This window comes from Hippocampus guttulatus, chromosome 6 (assembly GCF_054856545.1).
Source record: "Hippocampus guttulatus isolate MCC_2025c chromosome 6, RoL_Hgut_1.0, whole genome shotgun sequence".
NCBI classification, from domain to species: Eukaryota; Metazoa; Chordata; class Actinopteri; order Syngnathiformes; family Syngnathidae; genus Hippocampus; species Hippocampus guttulatus.
In genome coordinates, this window is record NC_141266.1 from 18,121,684 (window position 1) to 18,147,556 (window position 25,873).

General features: G+C 40.7%; 1 protein-coding gene across 1 annotated transcript in view; it reads left to right on the top strand.

Annotated features, from left to right (window-relative positions):
- The window catches only part of agmo (alkylglycerol monooxygenase), a 37,828-nt gene extending 12,522 nt beyond the window's left edge, over nt 1–25,306 (top strand). The window contains exons 4-13 of the mRNA XM_086113689.1: nt 4,250–4,353; nt 4,430–4,525; nt 5,880–5,946; nt 6,031–6,096; nt 6,482–6,561; nt 7,677–7,811; nt 9,068–9,184; nt 11,602–11,684; nt 12,362–12,467; nt 24,031–25,306. Of these exons, the coding sequence (XP_085969815.1) occupies nt 4,250–4,353; nt 4,430–4,525; nt 5,880–5,946; nt 6,031–6,096; nt 6,482–6,561; nt 7,677–7,811; nt 9,068–9,184; nt 11,602–11,684; nt 12,362–12,467; nt 24,031–24,111 (935 nt within the window). The 3' untranslated portion in view covers nt 24,112–25,306. The remainder of the gene's footprint in view (nt 1–4,249; nt 4,354–4,429; nt 4,526–5,879; nt 5,947–6,030; nt 6,097–6,481; nt 6,562–7,676; nt 7,812–9,067; nt 9,185–11,601; nt 11,685–12,361; nt 12,468–24,030) is intronic.
- The last annotated feature ends 567 nt before the right edge of the window (nt 25,307–25,873 follow it).

Genomic DNA, 25,873 nt, shown 5'->3' on the forward strand with positions numbered 1-25,873 from the left:
TAAAATTACACCTTTTTTCCTGATAATATTTTAACTTAAATCTCTTTAAAAAGCAGTTGTTTCTATTTGTAGTCCTACGAACGTTTTGGTATGAAATGTCAACAATTTCTGCGAATAAAAGTCTGACTTTTTGGGTATAATACTCTGACTTTATTCACATGGAATTAAGAATATTGTTCTCATAATCTAATAAAATGAGTAATGAATTATTGCGAAAACAATTTCTTTGAAAAAAGTTTTTCTTGTAGTCATAGTCTTGCGACGCTAGCTTCTAGTGTTAGCTGCCATCCATCGAGCTAGCTGGGTCTCCACTGACATTTAATCAGCTACTATTGTTAATGGTGATGACCGTATTTATGTTTTTGAATGAATTACTCGATATATAATTTATCTCAATGCGAAAGTCAACCAAATTGAGAGTTGGACCAGTGGATTGTGCTTGAACTTGGAACATACCACTTTATAATTGTATATAAGAGAGGAGTTGTTTGTAGTGGGCCAAAGTGGGCCTGACCAGGAAGAGTGTGTTTGCATTGGTGTGCGTGACTGAGCTGAACAGTGGTGTAGCGGTCCAGTCCTCTTCGGTCTTCGCTCTTTGTTTGGGTTGGCTCGCCAGCCGAAAGGCGTCCAATCCAAACATGGCCAGCTACTTCACAGCCCATTAGCACCGTGATTGACAGGACAAACTTCCATTCACAGGACTTTAAATCAAGTGCCCTGGCTATTAGTGCCAGGAGGGTCTTAGCGTGATGTCATGCTTCAGGAATTTCACTGGCTTGGCACGAACGTACCACATTTCTTCAATGTATCAACAGCTAGCATGTTAGCATTAGAGCAATTCTTGTTTGAAATAGTACTCAACTACAGGGCAAGCATACCAACTGTTAGCAAATTTTTGGATTCGGAATAGGTTCCAACTCATCTGATAGCATATAAACTGTTAGAATGTTAGCATTTGATCAATAGTAATTTGGAGTAGTGCCTAACCACATGGCATGATCGGACTTTGTGCTTTTTGTCATCAGGTTGTTGTTTTGCGAGATGTCAGCATACCGACTGAAATTACAAAAGCATTCTGGATATCCCAGTTAGCCCGAGCACTATAGTGATTGCCCATTTAGACACAATGGTTTTCTTCTGGGATATTAGCCATGCTACGATAGGCAAAAGAATGTCTGATATCATGTCCTCCTCAGCAGTAATTGGTGCTACACTGCGGCAGTTTGACACATCAGCGAATTAATTATCTGCATCAGAAAGAAAGGTCTTGTTCACAATTTTTTTTGCCCACGTGTTAAATGAAATTTCACAAAAGTACTGCAGATATCGGTGAGTATTCAAATCTTGAAGAACCTATTTAATCCCTACTATAGCTCTTGTTCATTGAGGCTACATATGTTTTTCAGAATAAACAATATGGTTCCACGTGTGCTGATAGCATGCTAGCTGTTAACCTTATTAGCATTCTACATATTTTATTTCATCACTGTGGCCCATGAAGGCACTCAATGTTTTCCGGAATTAACAATATGGTTAATGACGTCCATATAAAACGTACCAAATGTGCCGAGGATGTTTCTGGAGGTGGTTGAGATTCTCTCTCTTTTTTATTTATTTATTTATTTTTTTTGAGCAGGGGGAGGGCTGCTCACCATTTAAAAGCCCTTCCCTTCTGAACGACATCTGCCAAACTATGCGGCATCCCGTGGAGTTCAGAGATGAGGACATGGGCTTTTTCAGCAAAGCCTAGCGCTTCCCATTTCCTAGCGGTGACAAGGAGCATCAATCTTCATGCGGCCACGCTGCTGGACCTTGCCAAGCTACATTACTGTTGCATGAACAGGAAAAGGGGGGAAAAAAAGACTGTGGTGTTGGAACAATGCATGAACATAAACACCTAATACTTTTTACTTGGCAACAACTACTTCATGATAGATCAGCACCACACTCAGGACTTACTCAAATTAGCACTTCGTGGCTTTACTGTCTGTTGTTTTTGTTTTGAGGACATCAACACAAAAACTGGGGAAGTCAAATGTTCGTGGCTTTACTGTCTGTTGTTTTTGTTTTGAGGACATCAACACAAATACTGGGGAAGTCAAATGATTATGGAGTAAAAATATCAGGAGAAAAAGAAATCTTAGAACAGAACATAAAATATAAAAATATGAAGTATAGTTTTGAATATAACATTATTTGTTTAAGATTAATATTGATTTACAAGATTGAGCAGCAATGTAGCCAAATGTTATGATAAAGCTGTGGCTGTAGATAGAAAGGAACAATTCTTAAGAAAAAAAACAATATATTCTTGTTGGAGTTTTCATGTGATGATGCTTTAATTTTCATCCATTTACCTGTTTAATCTTATCCATTTCATTAGTCAGTTTATATATATATAATTACTGTATTTCTAATTATTTTTTGTATTTCAAATTATTTTCTGTATTTTAAACTATAGTCCTTATCGAAAAAAATCCCCCATTTTTGTTCATATTTTGGGGGTGTATAGAGTGGATTAATTGGATGTACATTATTTCTTTTGGTAAATATTGCTTTGGTTTTCATACAGTTTGCTTTTTCGGAATGAATTAATCACAAAAACCAAAGTTGCGCAATATTAACAAAAAAATGATGAAGCAGCGCAGTTATTTAACGGATAGGTACTGTATATCTTGAAAAAATACACTGCTGTCGAAAAACCCCGTATTTAAAAATCTCAAAATACTGTCCAAAATTGTTAAAAAAATAGAATAATGAATATCAAATATATGGTTTGAAAATATTAATTTAACGATGACTGGGTGATCCTATGTTCTTCCTTTGTGGTCAACGCAAAGTGGAACAAAAAAATACTGCAATCATTGTTAATTTTCTTACATGATAAAAACATTCCATTGACATCTTTAGTGTTGTTCTTCCTTTCTTTTTATGGCCCAAATGTGACTGATGATCACACTGTACTCTGCACATGTGGAATATAAAGGAGGAAAAAAAAATCAGTTTTGTGATCCAAACCGTGCCTGAACTCCACCTTGTCCACAGCTGTCTTTTCTAGAGGGAAGCACTTTCAGCCCTTATTCCCACTTGGGAATCCTCCAAATCTTTTCACATCCCAGCTCTGCTCTTTCTTGTTTCGTTCTAATCCCAGAGCCGTCATTTGTACTTGGAGCGTGTCAACTCTCCTCGACACTCCCTGGGACCTCCATTCTATCACACCTGCCGAGCTCGAGCAATAAGGCCAATAACCTAATTTTCGCCGAGAATCCTTCTGGGTTCCCCCCTCCTCCCCTGAAGTAGTTTTTCTGATTGGACCTTGGAACGCACTCGCACTTCTCAACAATGTGTTTGTTCAGGTGCGGGTGATCCCCGACCCATTGACTTCATGACTATTGGCCTCAATACAGTTCACATTTGTTGGTCGGATGTGATTGAGCACACAAAATCATAAACGACATAAATCACTTTATCGTACCTGAGTAGAATCTTCAGATGAGCTAAAAATGACCGAGTAAGACCTTTTTTAAGTGGGCTCAGTTGTGCAATTAAACCACAAATCACCACTTCTGTGCAAAACCGCAACTTAATTTTGCTTTAAGAAAGGTTTTTTTGGAAGGATTAAAGTGTCAAAAGTGCTCCCTGGTCCATGCACTGGACTGGAAATCTCTCCACTAACCAGTAAAATTTAACTGGCTTCTTCCCGTTGCACTTTAAAAGGAAATGTAACACCGATACGGGTGTCACCAAACAGCAGAAGAATGATAGCCAGTGCTGGAATGATGTAGTGCCGGCCTCGGATAAAAAAAACCCGAAATTTTTCAATTTAGCAAGATGAAGTGGACAATAGACCTGATATTTTTTTTTGTAAATGGAGACAACAAGCCGAAGTGTGGTACACCTTTGAAGTTATCTGTGATCTAAGATGGTTTGCTAATGTACGTAGAATGCACTTTGCAGAGGAAAAGTGAACGACAGCTGAAGATGCACTCCAATGACTGTTAAAGTGAACCCAGTTCATTGCGGTGGATGATTTTCCCATACAAATAATGCTTCTGACAGAAATTGATTAAAAAAAATAAAAGTAAAATAAAAACATGAGCTCTATTGTAAAGTAAATTTGAAAAGCTTTATTGTGCAGATCTCAAAAGCCAAAATCAAATATCGGCCATCTCTAGTTTTACTCAATTTGGAGAACAAGGAAAAGTCATATGTCCCCTATAAATATGTTCTGTGTGTGATGTTTGTGTAGAGGTAGCCATCCTTTGGGCAGCCCACCAGGTGCACCACAGTTCAGAGTACTACAACTTCAGCACGGCTCTACGGCAGCCGCTCACCCAGCAGCTGACTTCGTGGGTATGTTCCTACTCCCATGCACTCCTCCAACACTCATAAATAAAACATTGTGAATCATATTTGCGATCATGCTCAGATTTTCTACGTGCCCATGGCCTTGGCCGTGCCACCGTCCACCTTTGCTGTCCACATTCAACTCAATCTGCTCTTCCAGTTCTGGTTGCACACAGAGGTAAGCATTAACGTCACCATGACAAAATAGCATTTCTTATCTTATTTGTCTGTCCCTGTCTGTTCTTGGCTATCCGCTCAATAAAGATGAATGAGTGTTGTTAAATATTCCAAACAGAAGCAAAGCCAGTAAAAGTATCACTTTTTTTCCCCCTTTTTTTAACTATCCTTCCCGGGAATTAATGGATTTGCAACACCCCCTTTCAAACCTTTTTAGTGCGCCATAAGCCGAAGTTCTCATAACAGACGCTATTTTCTCTAGGTGTGTAATTAATGCCTGCTTTATGGTCCCTTTTTTTTCAGTGTTATGCAGCCAAAATGCAGTTGTGGAGGAAAACGTTTTTTCATTGAGTGTGAAACAGCTAGACACGCTTTTACATGGAATTAAAAAAAATACTCAAAATTTTTTATTTTGTCCAGGTAAGCATTTTAGGGGCATGTGTCGGGAGCTGGCAGCATTCCAAAAAACATGCATGGTAGGTTAATTGAAGACTCTAAATCAGGGGTGTCAAACTCATTTTTTGTCGCTGGCCACATTATCGTTCCTGGTTCCCTTGGAGGGCCGTTATGACTGTGAAACCATATAAGGAAGTCAAGAATAATGGTTTATTCAACTGTAGTTTAAGTTACTGTAATGAGGGTTTTGGTAACAAGAAAACCTACAATAGCTCTCTTGTATATTACATATGAGAATTTGAAATTTTGGTTAAAATTTTAGCAAGCATCATAGACGTCAACATGTTTGATTTGCTTTCACGGGCCACATCAAATGATGTGGCGGGCTAGATCTGGCCCCCGGGCCTTGAGTTTGACACCTGTGCTCTAAATTGTCCCTAAGTGTAATTGTGAATGTTAATGGTTGTTTGTCAATGTGCCCCCTTTGGTTGGCTGACAAATATTTTTATCCTGCTGATTGTCCAATGTCAGCTGGGATAAGCACCAGCATAGCTGTGACCCTTGTGAGGATAAAGCGGCTCAGATAATGGATGGATGGATGATAGACACATTCACCCAATTTTGCATTTATTGTTGAAACTGGAGTCTGCGCCTTGTTATTTATTCATTCATTCATCTTCCGAACCGCTTTATCCTCACTAGGGTCGCGGGGGGTGCTGGAGCCTATCCCAGCTGTCTTCGGGCAGTAGGCGGGGGACACCCTGAATTGGTTGCCAGCCAATCGCAGGGCACACAGAGACGAACAACCATGCACGCCCACACTCACACCTAGGGACAATTTAGAGTGATCAATCATTTATTTTTTAAATTTATTTATGTTCAAGAGTTGGAACTGGGTATGAGTTGTGTTGAGGAATCCTAAAATGCAGAACCGTACTTCAACTTTACTTTTATTTCAGGTAATCCAAGACATGGGGCCACTGGAGTGGATCTTCAACACTCCCAAGCATCACAGAGTTCACCATGGTGAAGATCTGTTTATTTGGTCATGTGATTTTGGTTAGCATTATTGCAAATGTGTTCCTAACCTTTCCTTCACCTTTCTAACAGGAAGAAACCTTTACTGCATTGACAAAAACTTTGGGGGAATCCTAATCATCTGGGACCGATTGTTTGGTATGCAAACACATTGAACACCCGTGCTAATGATTTCATGGCTAACACTGCTAAGTGTTGTGTTTTGGTGTCATGTTAGCATAGACTAAACAGTTCAAACGTAAAAGCAGGCTGGAGTTCAGGTCTGTGCTAAAGCTGTAGTGGCGAAAACAGCTCATTGTTGCCTTTTTGTTATTAACATTAGCAACACAGTGCGAAACTGAAGAAAGGCCCATGTTAACATCATGCAGTGGTTGACATTGCTAATGGTAGCATTTATTTTTTGGTATATACTGTACATCAACTGTGAGGTGCAAATGTTGAGGTTGCTGATGCATTTTGTTTTTGGCTTTAGTATGAAAGTCAAGATATGCTAATGCCGCCTATTATTGCTTTTTGTTTTAAGGTACCTTCTCACCAGAGAAGGACAAGGTGGTTTATGGCTTGGTCTACCCCAGCAACTCATTTGAAATCATCACAAGTCAGGTGAGTACCACATTTGCTCAGAACTTCTCTAGCATGCTCACTAGAACGTCTGCTAGCATACTTGCTAGCACATGTGCATTCACGCTCGCCAGCATCCAGTAAAAATCCAGTCGGTAATAAGGTGCATTAAGTGGCCATTTAGCATAACATGCTACTCATAGTCCAAACAAACACCCATATTGTGGTGAACAAGGCTATTTTGAAAAGTAGATTCTGGATGAAGCTGTTGTCAGCCATCCCAGTATGGTTATATATCAGAAAGCTTGGTTTGTTGTGTAGTTCACCATAACTTATTTTTTCATGACATAATTGACCAGCATTGACTGCACAAACTGAACTCGACTGGGTTATAATGTCATGAGGAATTTTTTGAAAATTCAGGCCAATGAGTCAGTTTCACCTCATAACATGAAATTTGATAGTCATGTCTAGCTAAAGCCCTACAAGAAATTCTCAAGAAGCTATCCTGGAAAAGACACAGGAAGTCTCCCATTTTGGTTTGAAATGGCCGTTTTAGGCTCATTTCCAGGGATCTTATTCTAAATTAGCCAGATAGCCCTTTCTGTTTCCCTTAGCATTGTCATTTGGTTGGCGTGTCTATCATGACTAGAATAGACCTAAAAAAACAAGCCCAAAGAAGTCATACACAAAAACATACAGGAAGGCTACCATTTCTGTTTGAAGCGTCCATTTTATGGTTATTTTCAGTGTTTCTATTCCAAATTGCCCTGGTAGTACCTTCAGGAAATATAGAAAGCACACTTAGCCCACAAAGTCAGTGTGATTTAACATGTCATTTGGTAGTCATGTCTAGTATGAATTGACCTACAATAAAACCTCAAGAAATCATGGTCTTAATGTGATTCAAAAAGGAAATTGTCCTTGAATTTTGTCCAATTGTAACCAAATTTAAACTAGATTTCCTCGACAGATGAGCAGCGATAAATTACTGTATATCATAATTCCTCATCATGTGTGGGCAAAGTTTGATGACTCGCCATAAAACACAAACTCAACACAGGTGTGGTTACAGTGAGACCGAACATCTCTTTGATGGTTTTTTTTTCCCTATTCGTGTTATTGCTGTTATTTGGTGTTTTGTCTTTTTTTTTCAGTTCCACTACTATTTGTCCTTGTGGAGAAGGTCAACCACCTACTCAAGTCTCGCTGACAAAGTGTCAACTTTTGTCAAAGGTCCCAGTTGGACGCCTGGAAACCCTCGGCTGGGCAACTACAATCACGTTCCAAAGGTGGGCGCGCGACCGCCTCGTGACCTCACATCATTCAAAAGGAGAATACCTCTCGGCGGGAGCTTTAGGCGACTTTTGCAAGGAATGGCCACATCAAATAAAAGCTGGAAAGCCTTTGTAGACGGCACACAATAAGTTCATTTTCACCGTCTCTGGAATTAAAACCGCATGTCAGAACCCCAGTGGAAATGTGCATGTATGAGTGTGTGCGTGTGTGTGTGTGTGCGTGTCGGCAGAAAGGCTCCAGTGGAACGAGCCGGCGGTTAGCTTTGAAATAACGTTGATGGTGGCACATATTTAGTTCCCTCATGCGTGACACTTGGAAAAAAATGTTCACGATTCAAATTGACCCCTCGAAGGCAACCTTGGAAGCCAAACGCCATAACAGTAATCTGATGGTTCACGATGGTGCACCATGTGAACCACGACCCCGACGTACCTGCAGGTGCGTTGAGGAGGAGGGCCGGCGAGATGCCTGGCTTCTCTGAGAAACCCTCGTTGTCTGTGATTGGTCAATTTATTTTCATCCACTTTTTTCTTTCCAAATGACAGAAAGGGGCCAAATGACTGCGCAAATTCCAAAGGATGGACTCACGTCTTCCAGTAAAAAATATAATAATCCAGATGAGCTCATTTTCATCCCAGTGGAACCTTTGAAAAAAAAAATAAATTCCGGAATCCTATTTGTGCAAAAAACTGTATTTACAATGTCAGTTCACTTCATCATAGTTCCTTGGCATCAAGATCTGGCAACAAAATGCCAAACACAACCACAAAATAGAGGGTGAAGAAAAAAAAATCCCTTCCCACTCTCGTCCTGGACCACAGTTTATTAAAAAAATAAATAAATAAAGAAAGAGAAATCTTGTCCGCTCCAGCTCCTGTTAAAAACGACTCCCACTCCCACACTGCTCCCATTTTGGAGGTCAGCAAATTAAATAATAAATAAATAATGCATTTTACTCATTTATTGAATATTTTGACACCCCTTTCTCCTCATGGACGACTCTTTCGAAATTCATCATGATTAGGCAACCAAAAAAAAGGCTCGAAAAGCCATTCCCAAAAAGACAGAAAATCTGCCATTTTGGTTTGAAGAGGTGAATTTTGGATCACTTTGTCCCTTTCCAGGAGCCCTTTAAAGGCAAGCTCATCCCAGAGATTTTGTTCTCCTAATGATTTTCACCAAGTGGTTGTGCCTTGCGAGTAAGTGGTTTCAGGTCTCTGAATGTTTGTTCTTTCTTTTCCACTGGCAGCTGACCGGTGAGGAGAAGCCTCACGATCCCAGCTGCTCGCTGCCGGTACAAGTTTACGTGGTGACACATTTCCTGCTGGTGCTGCACACGTACCACGAGCTCTTCGAAAACCAGGCGGTATGTATTTGTCACATTAAGGCACATGGGAACTACAGGAAAGACATGACAAAAAAAGTCTCGGTACAAGGCCAACCATGTTGTTTTAGCCAAATCTCCAGCCTCCTTTTGTCTCATTTCATGACGCCTAAATTCCTTCGCGTACGGGCGTCATCATTTTTCACGGCCCACTAAAGCAAATAAAGTGTGTCACCTTCATGTTCCTTGCTAAATTATTATTTTTTTCCTTTTCATTTTGGCAGAAAATCACTGCCAAATAAATAAAATTCTACACCTTTTACCAAGTCCTTTCTTAACGTAGAATGGATCATATTTGCTTGTCACCATTTTTCACATCTTTAGCTTAAAACTTGATTTGTTGTTCAAGTGCATGAGCATGAGAAATGCATGAGCAATTGTGTATATGATATACGATGAGGTGAAGATACATTTTTGATTTCACTATCATGACGAACGTCGAAGGCAGGGGTGTGCTCAAGGGCCGCTGTCCTGCCTGTTTTCCATCTCTCTGCCGCAACGCACGTGATCCAAATGATCAGGATCGTTATCATGCTTATTCAGAACTTGCCGATCAGCATACAAGAGATGAAAAAGTTTTTACCCATTTTGACTTTGAGATAGTCATGGTTATTTTATTGTTAATTCTGCTAAAATGTATTTTTAGTGCCTTTTTTTTTTTTTAAACGGTGACAGCGAGTGTTGACATGGCCTAAGATGTTTGGTCCCTGCGAACATCTGACGAGAAGGTCTTGAGCTCCCTAATTGAAGACTACTTGTCTGGGCCAACATGATTGAACTAATGACACAGTTTGTTGCGGCCGCCGGAGCCCGGTAACTTTTACTTAAAAAACAAAAAGAAAAACGAGCTGTGTCTAACATCATGACAGAATGACTGATCGGCCTTCCCCTTTGGAGGAACCTTTGTCTATTATTTTCCACTTGCCCAAGCCAAAAGACCCCCTTCCCTTCCTCCTCCATCAGAAAAATAAAGCATCGGGTCTCCTTGGCAGTTATCTTTGGAAGTCTTTTTTTTTCCCCCCTCAGGCATAGTTTTGGTTAGCCGAGAAGTGCCGTCACGCCCAAACTCCTTCACAACTCCCAAATAAAATTGCCCCTCTATTTTTTTTTTAAACTCCTCAGTTGTGGTCACACACACACACGCACACACACACACACACCTCCAGGGCCGAGAGGGCTCCCCATACTCGCCTGAAAATGAAACACCAGCTGGTGGTCCGGCAGTGAACACAAACGCCTTAATTGTGGACTGGAGCCTTTCCCAAGCAAAATAGCCTTCAGGATGCAGCAATCAGGATTTCTGCAAAGGAAAATAACAGCGTGAGCTTCGCCGGCTCCCACAATAAATCATGTCACCCTTTTGTGTTTATGTACTGTATGCATGTGAGCCGGCTAGCTGGCTAGCCAGCTAGCTTACCAAACGCTACTGCTAACATTCGTGTTGCTGTCACGCAATTGTTGGTGAACTGAAGCTGGTCGTCATTCATAGACAACACACTTTACTATTTTGTACTTGTAAAAACCTCTTGTGCATGTTAATCGACAGCTGTCCTAACACTTGCGTCTTTAGACTATATGTTGATTAATGTGCACTGCCCCAATGAAATACATAAATACTGTAAATGTCCTTCTGCCTTAGACACATTTAGGTGCACTTGAGGAGTAGGTGACTAAATGATTGAAGGAATGACTAACTGAACCAGAGAATGAATGACCCATTGCCTGAGTGATGGACCAACTCATCAAGTGAGTGAATAAGTGACTGATTTACTGACAGAGTGAATCACGACTCACTGTGTGACGAACTGATTGATCGGCATACGGAGTGAGCAAGTGAGCGTTTGAGTAAGTGAGTGACCCACTGAGTAAGTCACTCACTGAGTGATTGACTTGACTGACTGACCCAGAGTGTGGGTGTGGGTGTGGGTGATTGACCAACTCACGGGCTGAGAGTAAGTGACTGACTGACTTGCCAACAAAGTGACACAGTGAGCGGCTGCCCAACCGACCGGCCCACTGAATGACTGTGTGACTTTATGACTGAGTGAGTGACAACGTAAGCGACTGACTGAGTGCGTGAGTATTTGAGTGATGGTGACGAGTGACTGGATGGCTGAGTGAATGGGTGAATGGGGTGAGTGTCTGTGGCAAAATCCTTTCTAAGCCCATTAGATGTTCTGCAGCCCGAGTGTACAGTAAGATGTTGCTGTTAATGTGCTGCTGTGTACCCGCCATGTGCTAGCACACTCAGGCTGGTTTGCCTTGGCACTGCCGAGTAAACAGTGGTACAGCTTGGTGCTTTGTGGAAAGCTCTCCTGAGACACTGTCAGTCAAGCACCCATGATGCTGATTACAGCTTTCCGTTGGAAGTCACGCCATGTGCTGTATTTGTACCCTAGACACTGACCCAGTTGACCATCCTGGGGATGACCGGCTACATCCTGCTCACTCTTACCTCCCTGGGCTTCATCATTGACTGCAGGTACCCTGCGCACGAACATTTTTATGCCATGCAGTATTTAGATGATATTATACAGAGGTTTCCCTCACTCCGATTTCGATGTAGGTGGTACTACTTTGCGGCAGCCCCTTCTTTCCCAAACAAACGCTTTGTGTGTAATTTATTATGTCCTGTATTATTTTCTTTCATCATATTTTATCATAAATACAAGAACCATGTTTGACATAAATTGAATTTTAATTGTTATTTTAACTCATTTACTCCCAAAGACGTTTTTAAACGTCTTTTCAGACTTGGTCCAGAATTGGCTGGGACTGAATGAGTTAATAAAATGTTCTCATACGGGTGGCACGGTAGTCGACTGGTTTGCACGTCCACCTTACAGTACAGAGGTGCACGGTTCGATTCCGGCTCCAGCCTTCTCTTCCGGTGTGGAGTTTGTGTGAGTGTTCTCCGGGTACTCCGAATTACAAAAACCTGCATGGCAGGTTAATGAAACACTCCAAATTGTCCCTAGGTGTCAATGCGAGTGTGAATGGTTGTTCGTCTATGTGTCCTGGCTGGAAAACAGTTCAGGGTGTACCTCGCCGACTGCCCGAAGACAGCTGGGATTGATGGATGGATGTTCTCATGTGAGTTGTTATTTGTAAAATTACATCGGCAAGAAAACCCCTCATATACATGTATGTGTTGTCCAGGCCATTGGCGTCCATTTTGGAGATGCTACGCTGCATGTGCATGGTGATGTTGCTGCATTACAGCCACCTGAGGGCCCCCAACTCAGCTCTGACTGTGCCCACCCAGGTAAAGCACATTTACTTTTTTGCATTTCAGACAACAGATTTAGCATATTATTGAGCCTGTTACTGGCAATACATACAAAGAAGTAAATGTTAATAATCTGACAATAGTTGGACTGAACACGTCTGAGCTTACTGGACATGTGACGGCTGCCAAAAACCAATCCAAAAATATTTAGACAAAAATAGTGCAACACAAAATATAAGACAGACAAAGTCATAAATAGTACACGAAAAACACAAACATATTGGACAAATATCCATACATCCATCATCTGAACCGCTTATCCTCACGAGGGTCGTGAGTGCTGGAGCCTATCCCAGCTGACCTCGGGCAGTTGGTGTGGGACACCCTGAACTCGTTGCCAGCTAATCGCCTGGCACATATAGACAAATAACCGTTTATGCTCACAATCACACAAAGGGACAATATAGAGCGTTCAATCAACCTACCCTGCATATTTTTGGATTGTGAGAAGAAACCGCAGTACTTGGAGAAAACCTATGTAGGCACGGGTAGAACACTGGGAGAACTCCACACAGGAAAACCGGGCCCCAATTCAAACCCACGACCTCTGTTACTGTGAGGCGAACGTGCTAACTAATCTACACCGTGCCGCACCACAATTAAAAGTATTAGATTCAAATGACAAAAATAATTAGACATTTGTGTCTAATACTTGGTCTAACATGTTTTGCGATCAAGAGTTGGCCCAATATTTAGCATTCGCGTGACGGCAGCATCTGCGCTCAGCACATGAACTTGCATGCTGCATTCTGTGCTGTTCTATGTAAGGATAAACTCCAAAGACAAGTATGACAATGATCTTGAACAATGAAATCACTTTTGGGGTAAATGTGTGCTGTCATGGTGATTGGCCCAACGCGGTCCCGTGTGTTTGTGTGGTCTGTTTAATGCGCAAAGTCCGGCCACCGGTGCTATGATTCGGTCCAAATGCGTGCTCCAATTGGCCCTAGAATTGGAGTGCCTTTCTGTCTGTGGACTGGACATGGCGACCCCCCTCCCCCTCTTTGGTCTTTGTCCTCACACTGCTTACTGAACGCAGAGTGACGCTTCTGGAAACAATTAGTGGCGTCTGCCGCTAACCAGAGCTGGCTGATGGGATTTGCACGTGAGAGTCGCTGCTTTTATTTTCCTGGCCACAACATCTGTGGGGCTCAGGTGTGCGCGAAGAAATTACACTTCATGACATGAAACAAATATATAATAAATAGAAATAGAAAGATAATATATTACAATCATCACGACTACTGTATTTTACGTCACATCCGTAGGTGTTTTCTCGATGGGAAAAGGAAACGAGGAGGAAGTGATTCATAATCAAAAGTTTGATACAATTACTGCAAAGTGGAGCTGGCGAAGCGCGTAGACAGGAACACAGGCATGTGCATGCATGGCTACGAGCTGACCAACCACAATGTAATTTCCGCAGGTGAGAAGCTTTTTTATTTATGTAAAAAAAATTTTTTAAACCTCATTAGCTAAGCATCTTTCACGTATTCGTAGTCGCTGTTTTAACTTGTAAAAAGTTAAGGCTCCCCCAGCAAACTGCCCATAGCTTGTTACATCACTAAGCACAGAAACATACTGTACTTATCACTGTCAGACATTTTGTCTTAAAAAAAAAACAAACATTCTGGGACGTGCGGATGGGCAAATACCAGACTATTTGAAGTCGCACAACTAAGTTCAAATCAGTATTGCCCATTGAATTGATTTGAAAGGAGTAGTATTGTAATATTTTCAGCATTCTGGTTTGCAAGAGCACCTAATATTTTGATGCCTCCCTTCCGTTATATTTCCCGTATTTACTTCATCAATATGGTGATAACACTGACAACCATTATAATTTTCCTCTCCCTGTTGGTCATATAAACTGTTCATCGCGTTTCATGTCTATCACAAAACCGCCCATTTTGTTCCCCCCCAACCCCTGTCACCCCCACCTCCAATTCATTCATACAGACGCTTTCCAGCTTCCCGTCTGGCTCGTGAGGCCTTGGTGTGATTCCGTGGTCAGAGCCTGCCAGCTGTTAATAGCACCGAGAGCTTTTAGGATGCCATATATCACAAGCCCAGGCTTTTTGTGTGCAGTCAGGGGCCCCAGCACAATTAAATGTCAATTCACCCACCGCCGACTTTTTTTTTTTTCTCCATCGATTGGCCGCCGCTTCAAAACGCGTCAGAGCAGCGTGTCGTGTCATTAAAAGCTGCTCTCACGTAAAAGGGTGGCCCTGTGTCAGCCACCATGAGTCTTTGGTGAGGCTTTCAAGCACCTGCCAGCACCTACGAGACTAATGGCACTTAAAAAGTGCTCAGAGACACATGGGGCGTAGCCGTCATTTCAAAAGTGTGGGGGCGGGGGGATTTTGGTCAATTTGCTCAGGAGGAGAACTACGATTATGAGCAAATTATTATCCTCTTACATTCAACTGCTCCTCTGTCGTGGCCAAAGAAATAAATAACCAAACTGTCAAATTTTGGTTGAGTTAAATGGATTGAAAAGGATTTTTTGTTTTCTTCTATTTTTATATTTTTCCCCAACAATCCAACCAAAACACACACAAAAAATACTATATTCAAGGAGAAAATAAAAGGTTTTAGGCTGAAGCAATGGCTTTTTAAAACCCACCCCTTTTAAATTTTTTAAAACAAAAATATTCAAAACGGTTTTAAGCAACACTGAGCAAAGGTTATTTACGTATTCATTTATTTATTTATTTAATTTATAGTATTAACACATTTCTTTAATTCATTACCGGCCATTTTCAAAGCGGAGTTCTCCAAATTAGCAGCCGATTTAGAGCATATTTCTTTATTTTGTGAAATGAAGCACAGATACGTCAAACTATAAAAAAACAAAAACAATATTGGATTCAATATAGCCTCAAAGCTTTTTATTCAAGAATTGCTTACCAATTCTATCTGTCAAACTTCTGCTTGTTGTGAAGTGTTTTGAGTTCACGTCCACCATACAATGCTTGTATCGGAAGTTAAAGCAGAAAAAAAATGATAGTCGAACGATAAATGATGTCTGGAGAACTCGTACGTTGGCTTATGGCACCTTTATATTAACCCAAGTACATATTAATTTTTGTTACATTCAGTTGATCTCTATGATATTTAGTATCCCCGTTCGTGTTTAATCACTGTTACATTTATCCTATCTTCTATTCTCTTCCATTGTAACACAAGTTTAGAGTAGAAGAGTCCAGTCGGCTCAATTCTTTCTTTGCAGATAAACATGACCTGGAGGACGAAGAATCCACACAGACGTAAAGAAGAAAAACAGCAAGCACATTGCTATTTTTTTTTATTGCTACGTGACAGTAATCTAAAAATACCTTATGCTTGCAAGCTAACATTTTGCTTCGGCCCCGTGGAGGTTTGGGCCGACTCTCGTGTTTAGTTTTGGCTTTTGTGTGTCAGTGAAGTTTGATGAGTGACCATATAACAGGAAAGTAATAAGTCAAGCCATGTCAGGGTTGATTGAGAGCTCATTTGTGCTTGTCTGCTCGTCTGTGGAAGGATAAATGTCCAGGTCACATCAATATTATCAAGTTCAAGTCTGACAAAAATCAGCAAAAACAGCGAATCCCACCTTTCCTTTTCCTGATAAGACAACCTGTGGCGAGAGTTCACCCCTGCAAAAAACAAAACACAACAAAAAAAACTCACTAGCGAAAGGTCGAGGCAGTAAAAACCCTGAATGGGATTTGTTTGGCGCTGTGGAAACTCTGCACTGTGATGTCATGCCAGCGCTCCCGGCAATGGAAAGGAAGGGAGAGAATGGAGCGATTTGAAAGAGGCAGTTGAAGTTGACTGTCAAACTAAACATAAAACAAAGAGAAATACACGTGGATTCAAAAAAACAACCAACTTTGCCTTCAACTCTGATAGCTTAATGCTCACACATCATGGGAAACTTCATAGACAGACTAACTAATAGCATCTTCGTCGTAGCACTGTAACCCTGAAGCAACAGATATTCGAACACAAAGTTGGAACAACACATGTGACAGGCATGTAGTCCTTTTCCTCTGCAACGAATATTACTGCAGCTTATTGAGTCATTGACCTTAGTTGAAGGAAGCTCTTCTTCGTCACGGTCTGCATGGAATTATTATTATAATCATGGCCAAGTTATTAATTTTTTTCCTCAAGGCTTTTGCTTCGTATCTAATTGCAGGGGTACGTACTTTTTTTATTTGTGCCACCCTCCATCAGGATACCGCTGACATTTTTTCGAGCAAATATTGTGATGTTGATGAATAGTTTTTCTCCACTTTAATGTGGATATTAAACGTTAACACCATAACGATGCATTTATACTTTATTCCCACCACTTGAAACCAGTCCATAGAGAGCGAACAATACAACGTTGTAGGCCTAAGACTGAAATGACAAGCTTGATCAAATATGAAGTTTTTAAATCTGCTCCTAAATATTAAGAGGGTGTCTGCTCCCATGGGAAGATTTTGTCACATATACTCCCAAATCATTCAAAAATAATGATAGAGGACGTTCATAGTGTTCCACTATAAAAAAAAAGTCATATTTTATAATTAAATGGTCCGGAGTGGCGTATCATTTCTCAGCAGAAAGGCTTCCATTGCTCTGCGTTTGCTTTATTAAAATCCAACAGGCTCGCTCATGTCTTGGCAAACATTCACATGTGGTGTTGTAAAAATACGAATTCTTCAAGTGTCCCGCCTGGAAAAGTTTCCCCGCTTGCCAATTTGGTTGAATTTGTCCACTTTACGGCATCGTATAGAGTGCCTCAGCCCGAATCGTCCTTGAGTCGTTTGGGTACCAAATGGGTTCCCGACGACGTTTCCAAGTTGGCCGCCGCCGAAGCGTGAGATTGCGGAAAAAGAAGGTCGGTACGAGGAAGACTGGAAAGAGCGACGGAAAAGCGGTCGCGTGCAAATACTTCCCGGTTTAAAGAAGAAGACACGCGTGTTATTTCATTGGGCCGCTGACATTTGAACCACCGTGATCACAGCAACCGTGGCCGATATTATTGATCACTTTGTTACGGTCAAAAACACCTGGGAGGAAGCATTCCTTCGGGCCTTGACGAATCATTTTTGAAAATTCAGCCCTTGAAGCCACTTTCACCGACAGCAACATCAAATTTGGTAGGGGATATCTATCCATCATGAGTAGACCTACAGAAAAGTCTCAGGAAGCCGTGTCTGAAAAGACAGAGGAGGTCTGACATTTTGTTGAGAAGCAGCCATTCTAGGGTCATTTCGGTCATTTCCAGCGGCCCTTGATCACAAACTTTATCACCATCATATCAAATCGGAACCATGCACGCTATACAAATCTAAGTGAGTGAGATTAGGAGGTCTTGTCATTCATTATGCGTGGAGTGTGATGGTCAAATTTGCAAATGAACCATCATTTGAAACAGTTACACTTAGCTAAATGGAATTTGGCCTATGGATAAAAACAAACAAACAAAAAAAAAGCCCACACGCCAATTTCCCTTAGAAACATGAAATGTGGTAGCTTTCTTGTCCTTCTTTTTATTTTTTTTAATATTATGCTTCTAAAGACAGATGCACCTCAAGATCTGGCATTTGGTTTGAAACGACCATTTCAGTGCCAGTTGTTCATATACCGTTGTAAGGTCTTTTTTTTCTTTTTTTCTTTTTTTTTCCCCCAAACCCATAATTCCTTTACTGCTGTCTTCTTTCTCAGCCTCGTATTTTCCCGGCAAAGTCCACAGCGGGAGCGTACAATCAGGGGCGTCATAACTCTTATAAATATCAGTGGGCGGATGGAAGGAGTCGAGGGAGCCATTAACCTCTTTGCCACCCCCAGGAGACTCATTTGTCTTTGCTGAGGAATCCCCTTGAACTGAGTCGCAAAGGCCAAGCACGTTTGCGCTCTTGAAGCTGTGAAAATACAAACAAGGGCTTCATTTTCGCCAAATTATGACAGATTAAAAAAAACACAAAAACAATTCAACCGACGAGGAAAGCAATGTGGCAATATCGCCTCTTTTCTCGGCGATGTACAAAAGAGAAAATGTTGATCAATTCTCCATTCATTCGCTTTGCTCCTTTTCGACAACGCTCACCAAAACTGGAAATGCCTTTACATGGCTGTTTCAGCTGCTCGCCATCAAATAGTAATGTTGCAACCATGATTCGAATAACCAATAAGTGTATTCTAAAAATATGTTGAACAAAGTTTCGAACCATCCAATCATTTTCCCAAGTGGACTCATGTGTGAGCGGACGAAAGTTCCACACATTCAAAGTCATTGACGATACAGTGAAAAATGTGAGGATGGTGAACTAAAGTAGACACAAATCATAATAACTGCACCGGCTTAAATGCAAATTTTGTATTCATGGTAATGTTTAATAAGTGCCGGCCAATTTCAGACCCTTCTTTAGCCCATTCATGCACCCTGTAACCTGATAACATGATAAGCTGTACCTGAGATTGAATTCCTGAATGCTTAAAGAAACATGAGAAAAACATCCTTGGCATTGAATCAGTTAATAATGCCAAATTCCTTTTTGTGTGAGGACTCGACTAATCGATTGGATGACGGGTCGAATGACCTCCTCCAAAGGTATTTTTTCTTATTTTATTTGATGCTGTTTTTAACATTGTGTTTGTGATTTTAACTGCTTGTTGTAAGGTGTCCTTGAGTTTCTAGAAAGGCGCCCACAAATAAAATGTATTATTATTATTATTATTATTATTTGACAGCTGTAGCTAAATCAGAAATTGAAATGCGTCACCCATGTCAGCATCTCGAACTGCGATAATATAACAAACAAACAAAAGGTTACACGCAAAATGCCCTGTTACACCTCTGAAACTACGACTCCACCTAACCCTCGTCGATACCTTCCACCCGGCACAGCAAGCTGGGAAAAACGAGGCTCTGATGTCCACTGTGAAAGAGACTTTTCTTTGAGTTGGATTTCCACGTCGTTTAAAGTTGACGTGCTGAAAGAAAATGTTTTAAATGCAAATTTTTCTCCAGGGATGCATTGTAAAGTCGACGGGTTTGACTGCCAATCGCCTCGTTTTAGAAGTGAAGAAGTTATTAAAAAAAAAAAAAGTTTTAAATGATAATTATCCTCAGGGGAGGAACCCTAAAACACAGAATTTTGTACCCCTTCACCTGCTTTTTTTTCTCCCCATTTTACTTTCATCCCTTCCTCGCTGGGCTCATTCCTGCCGCTCCGCCGTACACATTTCTGGCTCATAAAACAAGGAGCTTTTAGTTGGCCAACTAAAATGTATTCAATTAAAAAGAAAAAAAAACACCTTTTATGATTCTTATTAATAATATCAAATGAGCAGTACTTTGTGAAGTATTCATTCGTTCTTTCTCTCCTTTCCTCGCACACTTCACCAAAAAAAGAGGAAGATCATGCTTGCTTCAAGGTGCTTGTCCTTCCCACTTGAAGTTTTGTGTGAAACGAACACATAAAACAAAAGCGATTCAAGCTTGATACATTTACACGCACACTTATACACCAAAATGTTGAACCAAACCATGTCATGTCATCACAAAAATCTGCGAGCATAACGCGAAACACCGTGAGAGGCTACTGGAAATTAGCATTGGAGGTGCAGTAATAAATTGTGGAATGAACATGAGAATTCAAGAATGTTAAATCACACCCATATTTGAGTTCTACAATTGAAAAAATATATATATTGTCCTAATTCCCATGATCTATTCTGTGTTTCTCATTGGGCTGCAACTAATGATTATTTTCATAACCGATTAATCTGTTAATTATTCTATTGATTAATCGATGAATAAATAAATATACTGTATAAATATAGCTTAAAAATCGAGGCTATGGGACACAAACAATACACCGCAATACAGCGGGGCCACACTGTACTGTATTTGTTAAATTGCTTCTTTCATTCTTTGTATTTTTTTGCTACTGCTCGAGCAGAGATGATGTTTTCTTCTCCCTATCAGTGAAAATAATGCAATTTTATTGTCTTGTATCCAGCGGAAGTGGGGTGAAAATGTCACCCCGACGCAGCTGCAAGGCTGTCTTGAAATGAAAAATCGCCTGAGCATCAGTGTTCCGGCGTGCTGATATATGAGCCGCCATGGGAACTTTACAGCGCATTGGAAAATAATTTCAGAACTTTTTGGCAGGAGAAAATAGCGCTGCTGTGTCCTCATGTCACATCTTCGAACATCCAAAAAGTGTGCCGACGGACTTTGATCAATGTGAAGAATGGCCACCAAACGTTCAAGCAATGTGGAAATTAATGTTGAATCGAGTGAACTTCTGTAAGAGGAGACACCATGCACGTCATGGGATTTAGTTCAGGTTTCGGGCCACCCAAAAGTAAAGCGTGAAATGTAGTAAAACAAGAATATACTCCATTTTGGTGTCAGCTTACGATCTTGCTGGAGTCATGCAGTTTGATTTGTTTTTAAGAGTTTGACTTTCATGACTGTTTACGGTCTGGTGGTTAGCACGTCGGCCTCACAGTGCAGAGGTGCTGGGTTTGATTCCGGCTCTGGCTTTCATGAGTGGAGTTTGCATGTTCTCTCCGTGCCAGGGTTGTTTTTTTCCGGGTACTCTGGTTTCCTCCCACATTTCAAAAACATGCATGGCAGGCTGATTGAACACTCCAAATTGTCCCTAAGTGTGAGTGCGAGCGCGGATGGTTGTTCATCTCTGTGTGCCCTGCGACTGAGTGGCAACCAATTCAGGGTGTCCCCCGCCTACTGCCCGAAGGCAGCTGGGATAGGCTCCAGAACCCGCCGAAACCCTTGTGAGGATAAAGCGGATCAAAAAATGGATGGTTGGATCATTTACCGTCAGCGGCATTTGTCCGGGAGGAAACACGAAAGTGGCCATACGTTGGTTACGGGTACCGCAAAGATGGTTTTAAAATAATCAATTATAGCTTTGAGGCCGAAATTTCTGTTGACAGTTTTTTTGGGTCGACCTAACAGAGTGAAGCAAGGAGCCGATGATGTTCTCAGACTGTTCGCAAACCGAAAATAGTGTGTAAACCAGAGGTCATTTTTCGTAAAAAAAAAAAAAAATCATATTGTTCACAAACTGGATCATTTGCAAACTGAGCTTCCACTGTATTTAATAAGAGGACAGCAATATTTGGTAAAAAATAAAATGTGTATACACACACACGCACACACATGCACGACTACAACTTCCTGTCCACTCCTATGAGAGCTCGGCGTTCAGGAAGGCTACACTGGCCAGCTTTATGCCCCACCAGAGACTGGAGCGCAACCATGAGAAATATTGCTGTCATACACAAACACACACCAGACAGAACACATGTTGCTCTTTGGTGAAAGTGCAACTCAACACAAGACAGGAACGTTTAGGAGCACCGCTGTGTGTTTTTGGACCACTGGAAGTACAGTGAGACCTCCATCCCATTTATTTGTTTGCTTCTTTTAACTCATTCACTCCCAAAGACGTTTTTAAACGTCTTTTAAGACTTGGTCTCGAATTGGATGGTACTGAATGAGTTAATACATTAACCCTTTCAGGGACAGCGGTTACTACAGTGGACATCTTATCAGGTTACAGGGTGCAAGAAAGGGTTAAAATGTGTTTCAAGCACACAGGGAGAAGTAAAAAGCAATGGAAAAAAATTGGCTGCTCTGTATTTCGCAGATTTTCACCTATTGAGGGCGGGTGTGGACCGGAACGCGTCGGCCGTATGCCCGGGGCTTCACGGCATACCCGAGAGTGACGATATGCACCGATTAGGCTATGTCTGCAAGCATGATGTCAAATGCGGTCTGGTTCGACACGGTTTACAGTTGTGAGCATGTGTTGTGGTTGTGATGACATGTTGCGTTAGTGGTGCTCACATGTGTCGTCCATGTGTGTTGTGTCACTTGGACGTGACGACGTGATGTTAGTGATGATGAATGAACAGTTGAGGATAGAGAGCAGGATGTTCCTGTTGTTTTATTCATGCTCGACTAAAACGTAGCGTACGTTCACACTTGTGGATGTTAGGTTTTGTTGGCAAATCAGGTTTCAGCCTCTTTGTTGTCATGTCAATCTAATCTGCCCAGGGCCTTCGGAATAAGTCGTTGCTGGTCCATGTCAACTTCAACTATATGAGCAATACAACGGTTTGTTTTACCAATCAGATTTGAAATTTCTCCGCACCGGCCATAGCGCTGGCCCTTGATGACATCATTTTTCCACACTGACTGGTTGGTCAAAGCAAAATCAATTTTGACATGACAACATGAATACATTTTAAAATCAGCAATGTTCGGGTTTCCAAGGAGAGGATTTCAAGCGTTTTATATGGAGAGTTCAAAAGCAAAAGCAGATGTCTCCTATTGTGGCAAATTGAGTAAAATGGTTTTTTTGTATGGTCCAGGTTAAAGCTGATAATTAGGATTTAGGGAATTCTACATTATGTCAAAATATTAAGAGGCCACTCTGGAGGGAAAAACATCAAACTTTTATTGACAAGCTCTTTGATATTGTTTCATCGCAAAAACAGATGACGCCAAAAACTGACCAAAATGTTCATATGAGAATAAAATGACAGTTTAATGCTAAGTATGATGCTTTGTAAATACAACTTAATAAGTTTAAGGCTGAGGTTTAAAAAGTAGGGTATCGAGCCAGGGTTGAGGTTTCAAAACATGTCTAGGGTTTGTAAGTAGGGTCTCAAGGCAGGGTTAGAATTTTTACAACTGGATTAGGATTTGGAATTCGGTTGTTCAAAGACAAATATTACGAAAGCGTGGAGCTGCCAATGGAGAGTAAAACTGTTTTGACTTGCAAATGCATTTCAATGTACTTGCGAGTACTTTCGGATGTATTTAAGATAAGATAAGATAAGAAAACCTTTATTAGTCTTTATTTTAATTTATTAAAATTTGTCAATTTAAATACATTCAAGAGTACTCGCAAGTACTTTCTAACATACGAATGAATATGTTCAAACGTACTCGCAAATATGTTCAAAAACAGCATTTTTCCATAACGCCATGGAGGTATTGTGCAATTTTTTAAAATATATATATAAAGTATTTTTAGCATTTGGCCTACACTCTACCAATACATTCAAAAATTAAGTATACATTGTTTTTGTTTTTTTTGCTTTTTTTTAAAATATCTGCAGTGCATGATTTCCATTCAGCATGTTTTCCATTAGGGTTTCAAAATAGGGTTTGAAGTCTTTCTTTGGGCCTCAAATTTGAGTTTCACGCATGGGTTCGGATTTCAATAATGGGCTTGAAGACAGTCTTTCAAGTAGCAGTTTCAAATGAGAGTTTCAAACCAGGGTAAGGACTTGTCGGGGAGTTTGTTGAATTGTGGAAAATGTTATGAAGTAACACTAGTACTGTTGAAAATGTACTACTCTAATACTACTAATGTCATATTACGGATGCAATGCTGGAAAAATTGTCCTCCAGTCTTTTGTGTGTTATGCAAGTCTTTGTCTCCCTCTGTCTGTTTTACTGTGTAATACTGCAATACTGTAGTCATAACTTGGAACGTGTCCGTGTGTTTCACAGGCCTTGGTGTCCTTCAGTGTGCTTTACTGGGCTCTGCAGAGTTTCCCGCAACTGCTCTCCCTCAAGATGAAGTCTCACTGAGACTCGGGAACTGCGGACCGTGGCTCCTGACGCTCACTCCATACACTGAAGGATTTTTAAAAAATCTTTTGCTTCTTAGCCTCTTAAACAGCAGTCCAAAAATGATTTTGTCACTGTCAATTTGCAAAAGAAAGGTATTACTTAAACTCTTTTTTTTTCCCACGATGCATAGCTGGATGGATAGATGGATGCATGTGAAAAAATGAAGTTGAAGATCACAGCGGTGCATTGCCGGTGTTGTGATAAAGTGGTACCTCTACTTACGAAATTAATTGGTTCTGGAAGAAGTTTCTTAGCTAGAAATCTTTGAAAGTAGAGACGCATTCTCAATGTAAATGCCCTAATTTGTTCCAACCCCCCCTCAAAATTCAGGCATAAATGTTTTCTAAAGCATAAAAATTCATCAAAATATGTAATGAATACATGTTACAAAAGATTATTGCACAATAAATTAGAGTTGTGCATAATGTTAAAAACAAAGAATAAAGAATAAAAATTATGGTCCTTTATCTTGTAACCCTGCATCGGGTTTTTTTTGCCCTCTTTAGTCCATGTTCTCTCTCAGAAGTGTTTTTTTCCTGGCATTTTGTAAACAACTGATCCAGGGACGTTTGCTTTTGTCGGCTTTTAACAATCCTTCGAAAATGTCCAAGGCATCAGCATCAGCATATAGTGGCATCAACATCAGGATAGTGAGGGATCGCCGGAATGGTGAACACTTTTTCTGTGTGATTCACATTTACGTAAAACTGTCGGAATACCTCGTGGCCCGAATGGCGAATGAGAGGACGCTGCATGAACACATCGACACAGACGGGAGAGATCCCTCTTAGCCGATGGGATGCCAGGATGATGCTCAGTAATAGCCAATGGCAGAGCAGCTCTAACTATGTTGCGTTCACGAAACTCAGAGCTGCAAGTAGCAGGCCATACTGTATTTTTACCTTTTGTATGTTGAAATTTCTTTCGTAGCATGAGACAATATTTTCCTATTGAGTCGTTTCATAACTTCAAATTTTCGTATGAAGAAACGTTTGTAAGTAGAGGTACCTCTGTATATGACAATTTGTGGTGGAGTAAAATGTTGCACAGCAGATGGCACTGTTTCCTTCCCTGTCAGCATCTGCTTCATCTGCATAAGATCCAAGGATTATAATATAGTACATCCAACAAATAAAGCGATACAATACTTTAATTACCGTTGCTATTTTTTGACTAAACTTTATAGATTACACCACCTTATTTATTATGTACAGGGTTTACTATAGGTTGTAACACTCTGACGTTTCAAGACTGGTTGAGCATGCAAGTTGTGGTTGGACTAGAGCAGGGCTCACCCATGTGGTGCCCGACGGCATCAGTTAGTCACAAGTAGGGTTCTAAGCCATGGTTAGGGTTTGAAAGTAGGGTTTCAATTGAAGGTTAGTATTTTAAAGTAGGCTTTCAAGCCAAGATTAGGTTTTGAAAGTAGGATTGCAAAATGGCTTCAAAGTAGCGTTTCAGGAAAGTGTATGGTTTGAAAGCAGGGTTTAATAAAATGTTGGAGTTTGAAAGTAGGGTTACAAGACAGGTTTAGGGTTTGAAAGTTGGGTTTTGAAACGGTTAGGGTTTTAATAAATGATTTCGGTGTAAAAGTAGGATTTGTCGCCGTTATTCGTTTCATTTTAATGCAGTGTCAAAGCAGAAGCTACAAGCAGCTGCGAATATTCATCTATATGATATTATCATATTCATCATAATCGTCATGCATGAGCACCAGAAC